This window comes from Stenella coeruleoalba, assembly GCF_951394435.1.
Source record: "Stenella coeruleoalba genome assembly, chromosome: 15".
Classification (NCBI taxonomy): Eukaryota; Metazoa; Chordata; class Mammalia; order Artiodactyla; family Delphinidae; genus Stenella; species Stenella coeruleoalba.
In genome coordinates this window covers 68,856,518-68,871,778 of record NC_137161.1, presented here as the reverse complement: position 1 = coordinate 68,871,778, position 15,261 = coordinate 68,856,518, and the positions used below count along the sequence as shown (strand labels likewise).

The window sequence follows — 15,261 nt, the reverse complement described above, 5'->3', positions numbered from 1 at the left end:
GGACAGCGTTTAGGTGGGCCAAGGCTGTGAGAGACCACATAAACCTCTATAACCAATTCCTATCAGAACTAGTATTGGTTTTCTATAGATGTTAACATTTTATCAGGCCAAAGCCCATACTCCTAACCACATCTCCTTCACATGGACATCATTCTCCTTAGGTGAAGAAAGCAAAAAAAGTTCCAAAATTTCCCTTTGCTTCTTGACCTGGGGAAGGGTCATCCAAGGAGTATGAGCACAGAAATGGTCCCAGAAGTGACATGCGAAAGCAGGCATACTTAGGTGGGCTGCTGTATTGCTACTGAATTTTAGGAACTCAGCATCACTCCTCACAGAGACCACTAGAGCAGGATTTCTTAAAACTGTCACTGAATATTTCCTTTGTAGCCTTCTCTAAGTTCACTGCACCTGCACTGCTATTTACTTAATATTTTATCTTATATTGACTTCTTCTTTAACTCATATACATGAATCACATATTATTTAGTCAATGTATTAGATATTAATACAATATATTAGTAATATAATAGTACATGCATATATATATATATACATATCTCCACAGCCTTTAGTAGAAAATCAGTATCTCTTGCTCTACATAGAAGAGAACCATACAAATAAAATGAAAAAAAAATTATTAAATTCTAGCTAGGTTCTCTGGACGACCAAATTCACTTAGCCTGAGGCTTGCATTCTCTTTTATTTTTATTTTATTTTATTTAGTTATTTTTGGCTGCGTTGGGTCTTTGTTGCTGCACGCAGGCTTTCTCTAGTTGTGGCGAGCTGGGGCTACTCTTCGTTGCAGTGAGGGGGCTTCTCATTGCAGTGGCTTCTCTCATTGTGGAGCACGGGCTCTAGGCACGTGGGCTTCAGTAGTTGCAGCACGTGGGCTCAGTAGTTGTGGCTCACGGGCTTAGTTGCTCCGCGGCATGTGGGGTCTTCCCGGACCAGGGATCGAACCCGTGTCCCCTGCATTGGCAGGCGGATTCTCAACCACTGTGCCACCAGGGAAGCCCCTGCATTCTCTTTTAAACACAGAGATTAGCCAGTGCTGGAAGGTTGGTAAAACCCTATTAGTACCAAACTTTGACTGTTTCTTTTATGTAACCAGGAGGATTAACAGAGAATAGGAAAGGGAATAATGCTCTCACTAAGTAATTTGATGTTATTTAATGCTCTGTCTGTGCACAACTGAAAAATCATGGGGCACATATTACTTCTATTTTGGGAAACACTGCACTAGATTACAAGCTCCTTGAGGGTGAAGACGAGCTCACTAATGTCTGCTGTGTTTGGCACACTGCTGGACATAGTCCTCAGGGAATTTTTTAAATGAATTCGTTGAATATATAATCCAGAGCTCATTTTTGGTATCTTTTGAGGACACTGGTCATTGTCTTTAGACATCTCATGGACCAGAAACTTATATACCTGTTATCTCTGCATCTTACATCCTACATCTTTTGGACTCCCTGCAAACGGGAGATGTCTTCTCTCTTTTTAGTTCAAAGATTTAACACTTATATTAGGAGATCAAGAATAAAATTATTATTCCTGATCCCCTACTCAGGGCCCAGGAAGCAGAGGTCTGTGTGCATGTGTATGTTGTGTGTGCACATGTGTGTGCGTGTGTGTATTTCGTAATGCCTTTAGCTACCCTTGAAAAGAAAATACTAATTGGGCTGTTGTATTTGTTATTTATGTTCTCAACACCCATTCCACCTTGTCCCAGTCATGCTCTCCAGTTTTCCTTCAGAGTCTAGCCCCTCTCATTTCTCATCACATATGCCTCAGAGCAGGCTCCATGCCCCACAGCTTAGGCACTGTGTGACCCAGTTAGCACATCAAACTACCTTGGTCACAGTGATTGGCACAGAGATGGGCAAGGGACACAATCAAAGATGGGATATTTTCCAGGGATACTGCCATGGAGGCAGGTGCTCTTCCCTTGCTAGGCTGGAACTTGAGAGGATGAAAGGTCTGGAGCAGTGGCCGCCATCTTGTTGACATGAAGTTGAGCCTGTTTGGGAATAGCACCCATCCAGAAGAAGAGAAGCAGATAGAAATAGATAGATGATAGATAAATAATGGATAGATAAATGATAGATAGGTGATAGATAGATAGGATAAACAGAGGGAGAAACCAGGTCCTACTTATCACTTGGGCCCCTATACTCTGCCATACCTGAACCCAGACCAACCCTCAGTTTCTCCCTTAGGTGAGCTGATGAATTCTTTTTGTTCAAACAAATTTGAGTTGGAGCTAAGCCTTCTCTAGTCTAGACTGTGACTTCCAGACAACATGGAACCAGAGAGTCCTGAGCGAGCAAAGGATAGACAGAATAGCAACACTTGAAGAGTCTTTGAGAAGTAATTTTAATTGAACCAAAGACTACTTACCGGCCACCACACCATGTCCCCTCCAGCTAGAAAATAGCCTTTCACCGTGTCTCTTTTGGTCTTCACTGTGGACTGAAACAAAGAAGAGGGGTGGGTGAGGGAAATGTTAGCAATCAGACACCTCCCAAAATGGTCTAGGCCACAGATTATAACCCGGGAGTCCAGCAGGCCAGACTCAAATTTATTTTGGTTTTTTTTGTTTATTTGTTTTTGGGTTTTTGTTTGTTTTTGGTTTTTTTGCAGGAGTCCCTGAGCGATACTTCCCATGGACATTGTTTGCCTGAAATATCTTACTTCACTTTTTTTTTTTTGCCACGCGGTTTGTGGGATCTTATTTCCCCAACCAGGGGTCGAACCCGGACCCTCGGCAGTGAAAGCACAGTCCTAATCGCTGGACCGCCAGGGAAGTCCCTCAACTATAATTAAAAAAAAGATTGAGGGACTCCCCTGGCAGTCCAGAGGTTAAGACTCCATGATTCCACTGCAGGGGGCACAGGTTCGATCCCAGGTCAGGGAACTAAGATTACACATGCCCCGTGGCTCGTCCAAAAAATAAAAACTAGAAATATTATAAAAGTACAAAACTCTGAGGTCCTTTAAAAAAAATGACTTCCCTGATAGTCCAGTGAGTAAGACTGTGCTCCCAATGCAGGGGGCCAGGGTTCAATCTCTCGTTGGGGAACTAGATCCCGCATGCATTCTGTAACTAAAAGATCTCACATGACGCAATGAAGACCCCGCAGCCAAAATAAATATAAATAAATAAATATTTTTTTAAAAATAAAGTATAGTTGATGTGTGATATTACATAATTTACAGCTATACAATACGGTGATTCAAAATTTTTAAAGATTATACTCCATTATAGTTGTTATAAAATATTGGCTATATCCCTCTATTGTACAATATATTCTTTTTTTAAAAAATAATTAATTAATTAATTTATTTTTTGGCTGCATTGGGTCTTTGTTGCTGCACGTGGGCTTTTCTCTAGTTGCAGCGAGCAGGGGCTATTCTTCATTGCGGTGTGTGGGCTTCTCACTGGGTGGCTTATCTTGTTGCAGAGCACAGGCTCTAGGCGTGCGGGCTTCAGTAGTTGTGGCTCGCGGGCTCTAGAGCGCAGGCTCAGTAGTTGTGGCGCACAGGCTTAGTTGCTCCGCAGCAAGTGTGATCTTCCCAGAGCAGGGCTCGAGTCCGTGTCCTCTGCATTGGCAGGCAGATTCTTAACCACTGCACCACCAGGGAAGCCCTGTACAATATATTCTTGTAGCTTATTTTATGCATAATAGTTTGTACCTCTTAACACCCTACCCCTGTATTGCTCCTCCCGCCCTTCCCTCGCCCCACTGGTAACCACTAGTTTGTTCTCTATATCTGTGATTCTACTTCTTTTTCGTTATATTCACTAGTTTGTTTATTTTTTAGATCAAATATATTTTGTTTGACCCACAGTTTTTAAGAAGATTTTCATCTGAATGCCCTTAGAGGAGACATAAACTCTTCAGGTCAACACAGCCCCTACCACTCCCTGCCTCACAGATGTATAATAACCCACTAGATCCCCCTAGGCATTTGAGTTTTAGACTCATGGCTCGTATAGACAAGCCACAATGAGCTATAGATAGCTCACAATGGATATCATTTATTGAGCATCAGTACTATGTGACAGACACTATACTAGGCATTTTGAGGCATCATCTCATTTTAATCCTCACCAAGTCCTATGAGGTTGGTGTCATCAGGCCAGTTTAACAGATGAAGAAACTGTGGCTTGGAAGTAAAGTCATGTATGTAGTACCATATTTCTACAGAGCAGAAGGCTGGGAACTCAAACCTAGGTCAGCCTGATTTCAGAGCTCTTTAGGAGTGAGCTTCCTGGCATTAAAGGTGCTTTAACAGAGACATTTTAACCACTAAGTAGCTATTTGTGATAAGTGGTTTAACTTCTCCCAGCCTCTGGATGCAGGTGTTGGTGAGAGGAGTCTTACTGGATGGGAGATGACATGAAATGATATCTTTTCATCCCTGCAAATGATCTTACTATAGAAAACAGACACTATGGCTCATTCCTGCTGAACCCTGACACAGGAAGTATTTTCCAAGAGTAAAGAACTCCTCGTGCTAAAAGGGATCATCTAAATCCATGACTTCAAAAACTAGTAATACATCAGAGTCTCCCAATTCTCTTGTGAAAATATAGATTCCCAGGAACTCTAACCCTCACACTAACTCTACCCCTACACCTAATCCTGATCTCAAACCTGTCTGAATCAAAAGCCCTGACTCTTGGGAATTCCCTGGCGGTCCAGTGGTTAGGACTCGGCACTTTCACTGTCGGGGCCCCGGGTTCGATCCCTGGTCAGGGAACTAAGATCCCGCAAGCCGTGCAGCGCGACAATAAATAAATAAATAAATAGATAGATAGATAACTAAAAGCCCTGACCCTTAACAACATCTCACCCATCTCAATATCAGATCCATGGTCTTTGGGATGGCCAGTACTTTTATCCCCTGATTGATCTGGAGCAGGGAAAGCTAAGGGGTAAGAGTAGAGAAATGATCTACAAATAGTCAAACTGAAGCAGGGACACCTCAGTAGGCTACAGTTTTCAAGTCATTTGACCTGAAAATCAGATAGCAGCACCTCCTCTGCACTATCCTTTATCCCAAAGTTACTGTCTCTTTAATATGTAAAGCGTTCCTAGAAATTGATAAGAATAAGAGCAAGAACTTAATGAAAATGGAAAAAAAATATGAAACCATACTTCACCTAAAGGAAACAAGTGGTTCTTAAACATATGTAAGGATGTTTATTTTAGCCTCACTGATTATATGATAGTACATTGAGATAGTGTTTCCCTGTCAGTTTGGCAAAAATGAAAAAGTTTGACAATGCAGTGTTGCTGTGGATGTGATCATGTGACTTTCATACATTTAATGATCTTGTGCAGATTGGCACTAAACCTAAGGAGGGCAATCTGACACAAGCTATCACAATTACAAATACATACATCCTTTAACCTGATGATTCCAGTACGGGGAATTTATCCTACATTATAGTTGTATACATCCAAAATAATGTGTCCAAGACTTGTCTATTACAGCATAAATTTTAGTGTTAAGAGATGGGGAACAATCCAAATGACCCTCAGCAAGAAACAGGTTAAATAAATTGTGGTATGATCATCTATGGAATACCGGGCAAATTTTTTTTTCAACACCTTTATTGGAGTATAATTGCTTTACAATGGTGTGTTAGTACTGGTCAACTTTTAAGAAGATGCAGAAGCGTCCATATACTGATATGAAAAGATATCCAGGAGACACTGATCAGTGAAACATATCAAAGTAAAAAAACGGTATGTATAATAAGCTACCTTCTATTTAAGAATGAGGGAAATATACACATTAATATTTGCTTGGATTTACCTAAAGAAACTCTGGAAGAATACACTAATGTACTAAAAAGTTAATAACAGTGGTTGCCTGTGGAGGGAAGGGTAGTAGTAAGACTTTTCACTGTGTGTCATTTTAAGTTGTTTTTATTTCACTGCCTTTAAAAAAACAAAACTACTTTTTAAAGAGCATGGGCTTCAAAGTGAAGGATATGGATTCTAACCCCAGCTCTCCTAACTTACTAACAGAATAAGGAACTTAAATTCTTTGAGCCTCGGTTTTCTTATCTATAAAATGGGGTATAGCGATAGTGCCTTCTTCATAGCGACCTGTGCAAATTACATGAGATAACATGAATGAAAGTGCCTAACAAGGTACTTGACACACAGTTGATACTCAACGCATTCTTTAAATAGTAAAGTTTTGATTAGGAAATTCCCTGGCGGTCCAGTGGCTAGGACTCTGCGCTTCCACTATAGGAGGCACGGGTTCGATCCCTGGTCGGGGAACTAAGAACCCGCATGCCGTGTGGCACGGCCAGAAATAAAAATAATAAAAGTTCTGATTACTGTGTGACCTTGAGCTAGTCTCTCACCCCACCCCAGCCACTTTCCCTCCCCCTGACCTGGCTTACCCATAGTCCAACGGCCAGGACAAAGAGGAAGTACAGAACGAGCACTGCGATGTCACCTGGTTCCAGAGTCCTCTGGGGAAATGCCTCCAGGGGATCTGGCCGAGTGGGCTGAGGGCTGCTGGGGCTGCTCTCCATGGTCCTGAATGAACTCTCTCACCCCTGTGGAAGGGCAAATGCGTGTCAGATGCCAGGACCTGGTGCCACTCTTCTCACCCTCTCCGTGGCTGCCTCCTTGGGACATCCAAGCAAGAGGACACACGTGGAGGAGACAACCTCGGGAAGGCAGATGCATCCACCCACTCACTCAGCAAACATTTACAAGGAAGTCACGTCAAATCTACAGTTAATGTTTACCAATCCAACCACTCGCTTGGCAAAATACAAAGAAGAATACACAATTTAAGTAATACAGATGTTTCACCACCCTCTTCCACATACCCGGGAGTGAGAGAAAAACAAGACACCTGCGTCAGTCTCTGTTCCCCAGGTACCTCACTGCTGGGTGAAAGTCAAGCCAGCAATTTTGTCAGAGGCTCAGTGAGTCAATACAATCTTGTTTCACTGCTGGATACGCCCATAAAAATGCATCTATTTAATAAACACTTATATAGTACTTACTACACGCCAGGCATCATCCTAAGTGTTTATAAACCTGCGAAGTGGGCACTGTTGCTATCATACCGTCTTACAGCTGGCAAAATTGAGGCACAGAGAAGTTAACTAACTTGCCTAAGGTAACACAGTTCAAGTGGTAGAGCTGGGATTTGAAGGCTAATAATTTTGCTCCAGAATCCATGTTTTGAACCAGTATCTTAAGGTATTTCTCAGTATATTGCACTTCCTTGGGCAATTTAAGGGATTCCTGTGGTGGGTAGAATCATGTCCCCCTCAAAGACGTTTACATCCTAATCCCCAGAGCCTGTGAATGTGTTACGCTATAGGACAAAGGACAATTACATTTGCAGATGTAATTAAGGTTGCTAGTCAGCTTCCCTTTAAATAGGGAGCTTATCTGAGTAGGACTAATGCAATCACTAGGGTCCCTAAAAGTGGAAGAGGAGATTAGATGAGAGAACCAGAGAGATAAGAGTGTGAGAAGGATTTGGCCTGATGTTGCTGGCTTTGATAATGGGGTAATGGGGCCACGAGCCAAGGAATGCAGGTGACTTCTAGAAACTAGAAAAAGCAAATTAATGGATTCTCCCCTAGAGCATCCAGAAGGAAGTGAGCCCTACTCTCACCTGACTTTAGTGCAGTAAGACCCATTGAGAACTTCTGACTTCCAGAACTGTAAGATAATGAACTTGTGCTGTTTGAAGCCACTAAGTTTGTGGTAATTTGTTACAGCAGCAATTGGAAACTAATACAATTCTCAAGGGTAATTTTTTTACTATAAGCGATTTGGGCTTTGACTTACTCCTGTGTTAAGATGGCTCCACTCTCGAGGTGTCAGCCTCTAGGGGTTCAGGAATGAAAAACTCAGTCCTGCCCTCTATGATGTGCACCCCAATAACGGGTAAACCCACTCAGATAATAACATAACGTGATGTTTCATACAGTGGAGGTACATAGAGGTAGAGGTATTAAGGATTCAAGCTTAGGAGTCATCAAGCTGGCTCCCCCACTTACCGATCCTGAGAACTTGGACAAATTCCCTAACTTCTCAAAACCTTAGCATTCCCATCTGCAAAATGGGGCAATAAGAGTTTACATTTCATAGATTGCTGTGAGCTCGTACCTGTGAAGTGTTAAGAACAGTGCCATGCACAGCTGTGTTCAGTAAATTGTAGCTGCTATTATTAATATTACTAATTTTCTACAATGTGCAATGAGGTAAGGACCACCTAATTTTACATGGAGAAATCCAGATGGAAGCATATGAGCTGGGTCTTGAAGAATGAGTGGGTGGTCCTACACAGCATAAGTGGGTATGAGAGAGCATTCCAGGCCAAGACAACAGTATCTACAGACATTGAGGTGTGAAAAAACATGTCATGCTTAAGGAACCATCAGATTCTTGCCTGAGTATTAAGTAAGATTTGAAGGAGGGAGATGGGCAGTGAGGCTCGTATAATGCTATGAAGACATTATACCAGCCCTTTGATGTCATTCAAAGGATTCTGTAAGGTCAGTAATTTTCAAAGATAACATCAGTTGTCATCATCTTCAGATATCATCCCGTTTTTATGTTTTTAATTTTAATTTTTAATTGAGCATTTTAAAATTTATTTAATTAATTTATTTTTGACTGCGTTGGGTCTTCGTTGCTGCACGCGGGCTTCCTCTAGTTGTGGTGAGTGGGGGCTATTCTTTGTTGCGGTGCGCGGGCTTCTCATTGCGGTGGCTTCTCTTGTTGCGGAGCACGGGCTCTAGGTGAGTGGGCATCAGTAGCTGTAGCACACAGGCTCAGTAGTTGTGGCTCACGGGCTCTAGAGCAGTGGCTCAGTAATCGTGGCTCACGGGCTTAGTTGCTCTGTCGCATGTGGGATCTTCCCAGACCAGGGCTCAAACCCGTGTCTCCTGCATTGGCAGGCAGATTCTTAACCACTGCACCACCAGGGAAGCCCCATTCTCTGTTTTTATAACAAATATTTTGTAATATTCCTTTTACTGAAAACGGAAATGAAATTCATAGTTAGTGTTACCTACCTACACACATAATTTTTTTAAAAAATCAATGCAGTGCTCTAACTCTATAATAAAAGAGAAATAGAAGCAATTTATGATTAAAATGATGGATAATCCAAAATGTAACTGCTCCATCTGACTCCACTGCAAGACTCAGTGGAGGGACAGTCAGATCACTTTACCTATTATACTGAATAAATTTTTAATTTAAGAGAAATAAGAAAATAGGAATCCATTCTATTCCAGAAGCACAGAATAAAGCATGAATTTACAGAGGAACACCAGAATGTTTAAATTTGTGAAAAATGCTTTGTGATTTTAAATGTTATGAAGAAGTCCAAACAGCTCCCACGATATACCATGCTTCTAACTTAAGATAGAGCCCTCTGAGAAATATCAGAGACAGCTTGGTGAAAATAAAAAGCAGGTACATTTTTTTAAAACCATTTTTTAAATGAAGTAAAGTTAATTTACAATGTTGTGCTAGTTTCAGGTGTATAGCAAAGTGATAAATATTCTTTTTCAGCTTCTTTTCCATTATAGGTTTTTATAAGATATCGAATATAGTTCCCTGTGCTATTTTTTTTTAATGTAAAAAAAACAACAGCCAACACTTTGTGTTTTGTGCAAACTGGTTCTACTCTCGGATAATTGTAAGCATGTTTTTCGCCTGCGTGAAGGTCAGGTGGGACATCTGAAAGTCCTGGTTGCTTGGGGAAGTTCTGTGAATTTCAAGGTGTCTAGCATGTCTGGTCTCCACCCAGCCATGGTACCCCAAGTCATTGTGACAACCAAAAATATCCGATAAATTTTCAAAACATCTCCCGGCAGGCAGCAATGCCTCAGTGGCACCCCTCTGCTCTAGGTTAAGAAATGCTACTGAAGAATTTTGAACAAGGTGGTGGAAGTGGTGCAGGGCAGAAGAGGCTTGACTGGAAGCAAAAAAAGTGGGCGGGATGGGTATTTTGAAATAACCCAGACTTGAGATGGAGGGTGAGAAAAAGTGCATTAGAGAAATAATTTGGGTTAGAATCGGTAGGACCTGGAGATTAATTAACAGGGTAAGCGAAAGAGAGGGGGAGAACTGGGGATAGTTTCCTACTTCTAATCAGAGCTGCCCAAAGACAGAATGGCCTGGTCATCTGGGCGGGATGTTCCTTGTTCTTAAAGCAGAGTTTTTCATCTGCAATACTATTGGCATTTTGGATCACACAATTCTTTATTATAGAGAGCTGTCTTGTGCATTGTAGGATGTTTAGAGCATCCCTGGTAGCTACCCACTAGATGCCAGTAGCACCCTTCCCACAGTTGTGAGAGCCACAAATGTCCTCTGGGTTGAGAACCACTGCCTCTGAGCCCTAGAAGATTGGACAGTCACTTAGAGAAGATGCCTCAGGGGGGCGCTCAATAACTTTTAACGTCCCTTCCCACGCCAAGTACAGAGGATGCTCACAGCTTCTCAGACCTGTGAGAAGACTCAAGCAATCACTGATCCATAGCTCTCATCCAAAGATGAACAGACAAGAGAAGGAGGGAAGGAGGGAATATAGACTTGCCAGTATCAGGCAAACCCAGCTCACTCACCCCACTCGAATGCAGGAGTGCGTAGTGGAAGCGCCAATTCTACCTCAGATCACCCCTCAGCCCTCCCTGCCTCAGTCAAGCCTAGGTGTTAGGATCATCGCTGTCCGTCCAATGGGATGGTAATAACCTAAATGAACCAGAGAACTTGTAGGGAGAAAGTAGAAAGGGAAGACTGGTGCTGGAGACCCTCCCTAGGGTGGAAGTAGAGGTTCATAAATGAGGGTCTAACCAGGAGACTGATTCTGGAGGCTTGGGGAGGACAGGGTGGATGGTCCTTAAGGCTGACTCAGGGGTGAAGCGCCTGTTAGGTAGGTAGTGCTCTTATTGCTATTCCACAGCCAAGGAAGTGGTGTCACATGACTGAGTGCCCAAGGCAGGACTCAAATCCAGATCTGTCTGATTTCAGAGCCTGCATTTTCTTTCTTTTTTTGCCATGATTTTTAAAAAATTATTAAAAGGCTTCCCTGGTGGAGCAGTGGTTGAGAGTCCGCCTGCCGATGCAGGGGACACGGGTTTGTGCTCCGGTCCGGGAAGATCCCACATGCCACGGAGCGGCTGGGCCCGTGAGCCATGGCCACTGAGCCTGCGCGTCCGGAGCCTGTGCTCCGCAACGGGAGGGGCCACAACAGTGAGTGGCCCGCGTACCGCAAAAAAAAAAAAAAAAAAATTATTAAAGTATAGTTGATTTACAATATTGTGTTAGTTTCTGGTATACAGCAAAGTGATTCATATGAGTATATATATTCATATATATATATATCCTTTTTCAGATTCTTTTCCATTAGAGGTCATTACAAGATATTGAATATACTTCCCTGTGCTATACAACAGGTCCTTGTTGTTTATCTATTTTATATATAGTAGTGTGTATCTGTTAATCCCAAACTCCTAATTTATCTCTTCCCTTTCCCCTTTGGTAACCATATGTTTGTTTTCTATGTCTGTGAGTCTATTTCTGTTTCGTATATAAGTTCATTTGTATCATTTTTTTAGATACCACATATAAGTGATGTCATATTATATTTGTCCTTCTCCAACTTACTTCACTTAGCATGATCATCTCTAGGTCCATCCATGTTGCTGCAAATGGCTTTATTTCGTTCTTTTTTATGGCTGAGTAGTATTCCATTGTGTATATATATATATATATATATTTACCACTTCCTTATCCATTCCTCTGTTGATGGACAATTAGGTTGCTTCCATGTCTTAGCAATAGTGCTGCTATGAACACTGAGGTGCATTGTATCTTTTCGAATTTTTCGAGTTTTCTCTGAATATACGCCCAGGAGTGGGATTGCTGGATCACATGGTAACTCCATTTTTAGTTTTTGGGGGAACCTGCATACTGTTCTCCATAGTGGCTGCACCAGTTTACATTCCCACCAACAGCGTAGGAGGGTTCAGAGCCTGCATTTTCAAACAGTTCAACTGCTTTGAAGTACTTTGCTGCTTCCAAAACAGGGGACTTGGGGAGGATGAGGGCTGGGACCGGAGGAAGCAGGTAGAGATTGATGTTGAACTGGGGAGTGGGGCAGCTTGTTCTAGAACCTCACAGGTCTGAAAGGGAGGAAGGGGAGGAAGGAAGGAGGAAGGGCAGCAGAAAGCCTGGTGACACTCCCTCCCCCGTGTCCAGCCCAGCTCCCAGCCGCCCCTTCCAGGCCTCTGCCTGCCAGGCACCGAGAGGGGCGGGAGCAGATAAACAAGTCATTCATCACCCGCTCCGGGCAGGCTGGCACCAACTTCAGGCTCTTCCTGAGTCCCAGGGAGGGGGGGGACCTGCCGGCGGCCAGGAGGAACAGGCTGTGTCTTCAGGGTGGGAGTAGGAGCTTGGACAACGGACCAGAGAAGCTGTGGAACCCAAGTGCTGCTGCCTTGGCCACGCGCTCCCAGGTGGAGCCCTCCACGTGCCCTCGTTCAGTAAAGTCACGCTGTCACCGTAACAGGGATCATCTCTAAAGCTTAGTGAGCACTAGTTATTGAAATGCCAGGCCAGGAGCTCGCTTTACATTGGTCCTCTTATCTCATCCTTGTCAGCCCAGTGAGACAAACACCTTACACCTCCGTTTTACAGGTGGGAAATGAAGCCACCAAGAAGTGACAGTGAGCTGGGTTCAGGTCCTGGCTGTGCCACTGGCCTCTGGGTCACACTAAGTGTCAGAGGTGGGATTTGAACCCAGGTCCTGAACCGAAGCTCATTGTTATCCAATACTAGCTGGTGTGTCTCTTTTTCCTCCTTTCCTCCTGCCCTTCTCTCCTTCTTTCTCTCCTTCCCTCCTTCAGTCCTTCCCTCCCTCTACTTGTTTCTTTTCCACAAACATTTATTAGGCACCAGCTGTGTGCCAGGCTCTGTGCTAGGCAGGGAAGACAAAGTGGTGATTACTGTGGATGTGGCCCCCCCATCCTCGAGAGATCTCACTCAGCCCCTTGCAGCTCCTTGTGTGCCCAGAGCCACCAGCTGCACTGCACCGGGAGGGCTTCACCTCCTGGGAGGGACCCTCCTCTGTGGGAGGCCAGGGTTGACAGGAGTCTAGGTAAAGCGGGCGTTGTAACAACGGCCCTGTTTGCAAGAATACCTTACCCTTGCAGTTGCCCATTGGCTAAGGAACACAGGAAACTCAGCAAGCAGAGACGGCTGCTCACCCCTTTCCTTTCAGCCGCTTACATAATTTGCCAGAGCAGATGTGGAAATTTCCCCAGTGAGAGGCAGGGATGGGGAAGCACATCCACAGCAAGGTGAGGGGTCTGACTGTGTTCCCTGCGTTCGGTTGCTGAGGCCGTCTCCTGCGTGTGTGTGCACTGGTGGGGCTACAGTATCCTCTACAACATGTGTGCATCTGAAACATTTCATGATGGAAGAAAAAGGAACAAGCGGATAAAGATTTACAGCATAAAACCATATATGTATATTAAATACATTCTGAGACAGAAAATAGTACCAACTATTTTGCCAGGACGCAGGCCTATTTGCTGAAGAACAGCAAACACGTTAGCAGGGACAGAAAATGAAAGAGACAGAGAGAGAAACCAGGGAAGGAGTCTGCACTGGCTAAAGATGACAATGACCATCTAATTACAAAGTTTAATTACAGGCAAAAACTCCCTGGGAAATAGATGCACTGCGATCAAGTGTAAAGATGTTAGAACTGCATTGCCCGGTTCAAATCCCAGCTCTGCCACTTACTAGCTCCGTGATCTTGGGCAAATAAGCTCTCTGAGGCTCAGTTTTCCCACCTATAAAATGGGGGTATTAATCAGACCTATGTCACAGTTTTGCTAAAAGCATTAATCGAGTTCGTTATAGAACGTGATCAGGTCCAGAATACTTGGTCTGACTCCATCCTTCTTGGAGGAAAAAAGAAAAAGAGCATGGACTTCGTGGTCACGCAGACCCTGGCCCCTACGTGTGTGAATCTCACTTTAAGCACACCGCACCCCTACGAGGTCAGGTCTCTGGTTAACCCCACTGAACAGGTGGGGAAAACAAAGCCCAAGCTGGGGCCCCAAGGTCACGCCACTGGTAAATGACTGAACCGGGGCTTCCAACCGGGGCTTGACCTGCAAGTTCCTAACCACTGCTCGGCACGTGCGCCCTTGGCAGGGAAAATTCCAGAGGTGACAACAAGGGCCTGCACAGGGCCGGCAGACACTCACACCCTTTCCTTCCACTCCTTTGTGGAGGTAACTGCCTCCTTCCTCAGCCACAAGCCTGGCCTTTGGCTCAACTCCAAGATGCCCAGAGAGGCTGGTAGTAGACGGAGCCCAATCAGAGGGAGGGGGTCAGTTCTGTCAGGCTGAGCGGAGCTGTCAGACCCTAAAACTGCAGAAGCGAGGGCCACAGGAGGACCACCTCCGGCTGCTCAACCGGCTGATGCTATGTGGTTCATTAGGAATGGGTCTCTAGAAAAAAGGGCCAGAGGACAGATGCCAGGGGTCTCTGTGCTGAAGCAGAGGCTGGGACTCTCCCCAGCCTGTTAGAAAGAGCCACCTCTCCGGTCACTAGGAAGGAAACAATGGGCCCGGTAGGATCTGGCTCAGGAGGTTAGCAGGTGTGAGTACCAGGGAGCCAGGTGAGGTTTCTCCTCCACCCGCCTCCCCCTTTCAGTGACAACCTTGTCTCTTGATTCCTAGAGAGAATAGATGTCACAAGAACACCTTCTGAGCCCCAGACCTGTCTATCCAAATGCCGGTGTGGAATCTCTCACGGATGCCCAGTCGGCATCTCAAACGTAATACATCCAACTCGGAGACCACAATCTTCAAGGGCGGCCAGTGTTTCCCTTCTCACTAAATGGCAACTTCATCTACCCTGCTGCTCAGGCCGGAAACCCGAGAGTCACCCTTGCATTCATGCACTCATTCATTCATTCACTCATGCAGTGGTCTGTGAGCACCTCCTACGTGCCGGCCACCATGTCTAAGCACCAAGGATGCCGGGGCTCGCAAACATACCATCAAAGACATTATGGCGTCTCTTGCTCAACTCCCGCAATCTATTGACCTCTGATCCCGTTCTGTTCTACTTCTAAAGCAGAGCTGCAGTCTATGCATTTCCCCTCACCTTTACTTTTATTGCTTTCATTCAAGCCACCGTCACTGGAAGGATCTTGCCTTCCCAA

At 44.3% G+C, this 15,261-nt stretch overlaps 1 protein-coding gene across 2 annotated transcripts in view; it reads right to left on the bottom strand.

The window, feature by feature from the left end:
• SLC5A11 (solute carrier family 5 member 11) overlaps positions 1-15,261 on the bottom strand; it is a gene marked incomplete at both ends in the record, with an annotated part of 57,198 nt that overhangs the window by 35,584 nt on the left and 6,353 nt on the right. Inside the window, 2 exons of one of the 2 annotated variants that reach the window (XM_079945416.1) lie at positions 2,401-2,472; positions 6,431-6,589. In XM_079945416.1, the coding sequence (XP_079801542.1) occupies positions 2,401-2,472; positions 6,431-6,565 (207 nt within the window). Of the gene's footprint in view, positions 1-2,400; positions 2,473-6,430; positions 6,590-15,261 lie in introns of those variants that run through there. The other variant, XM_079945417.1, reaches the window with a different exon arrangement.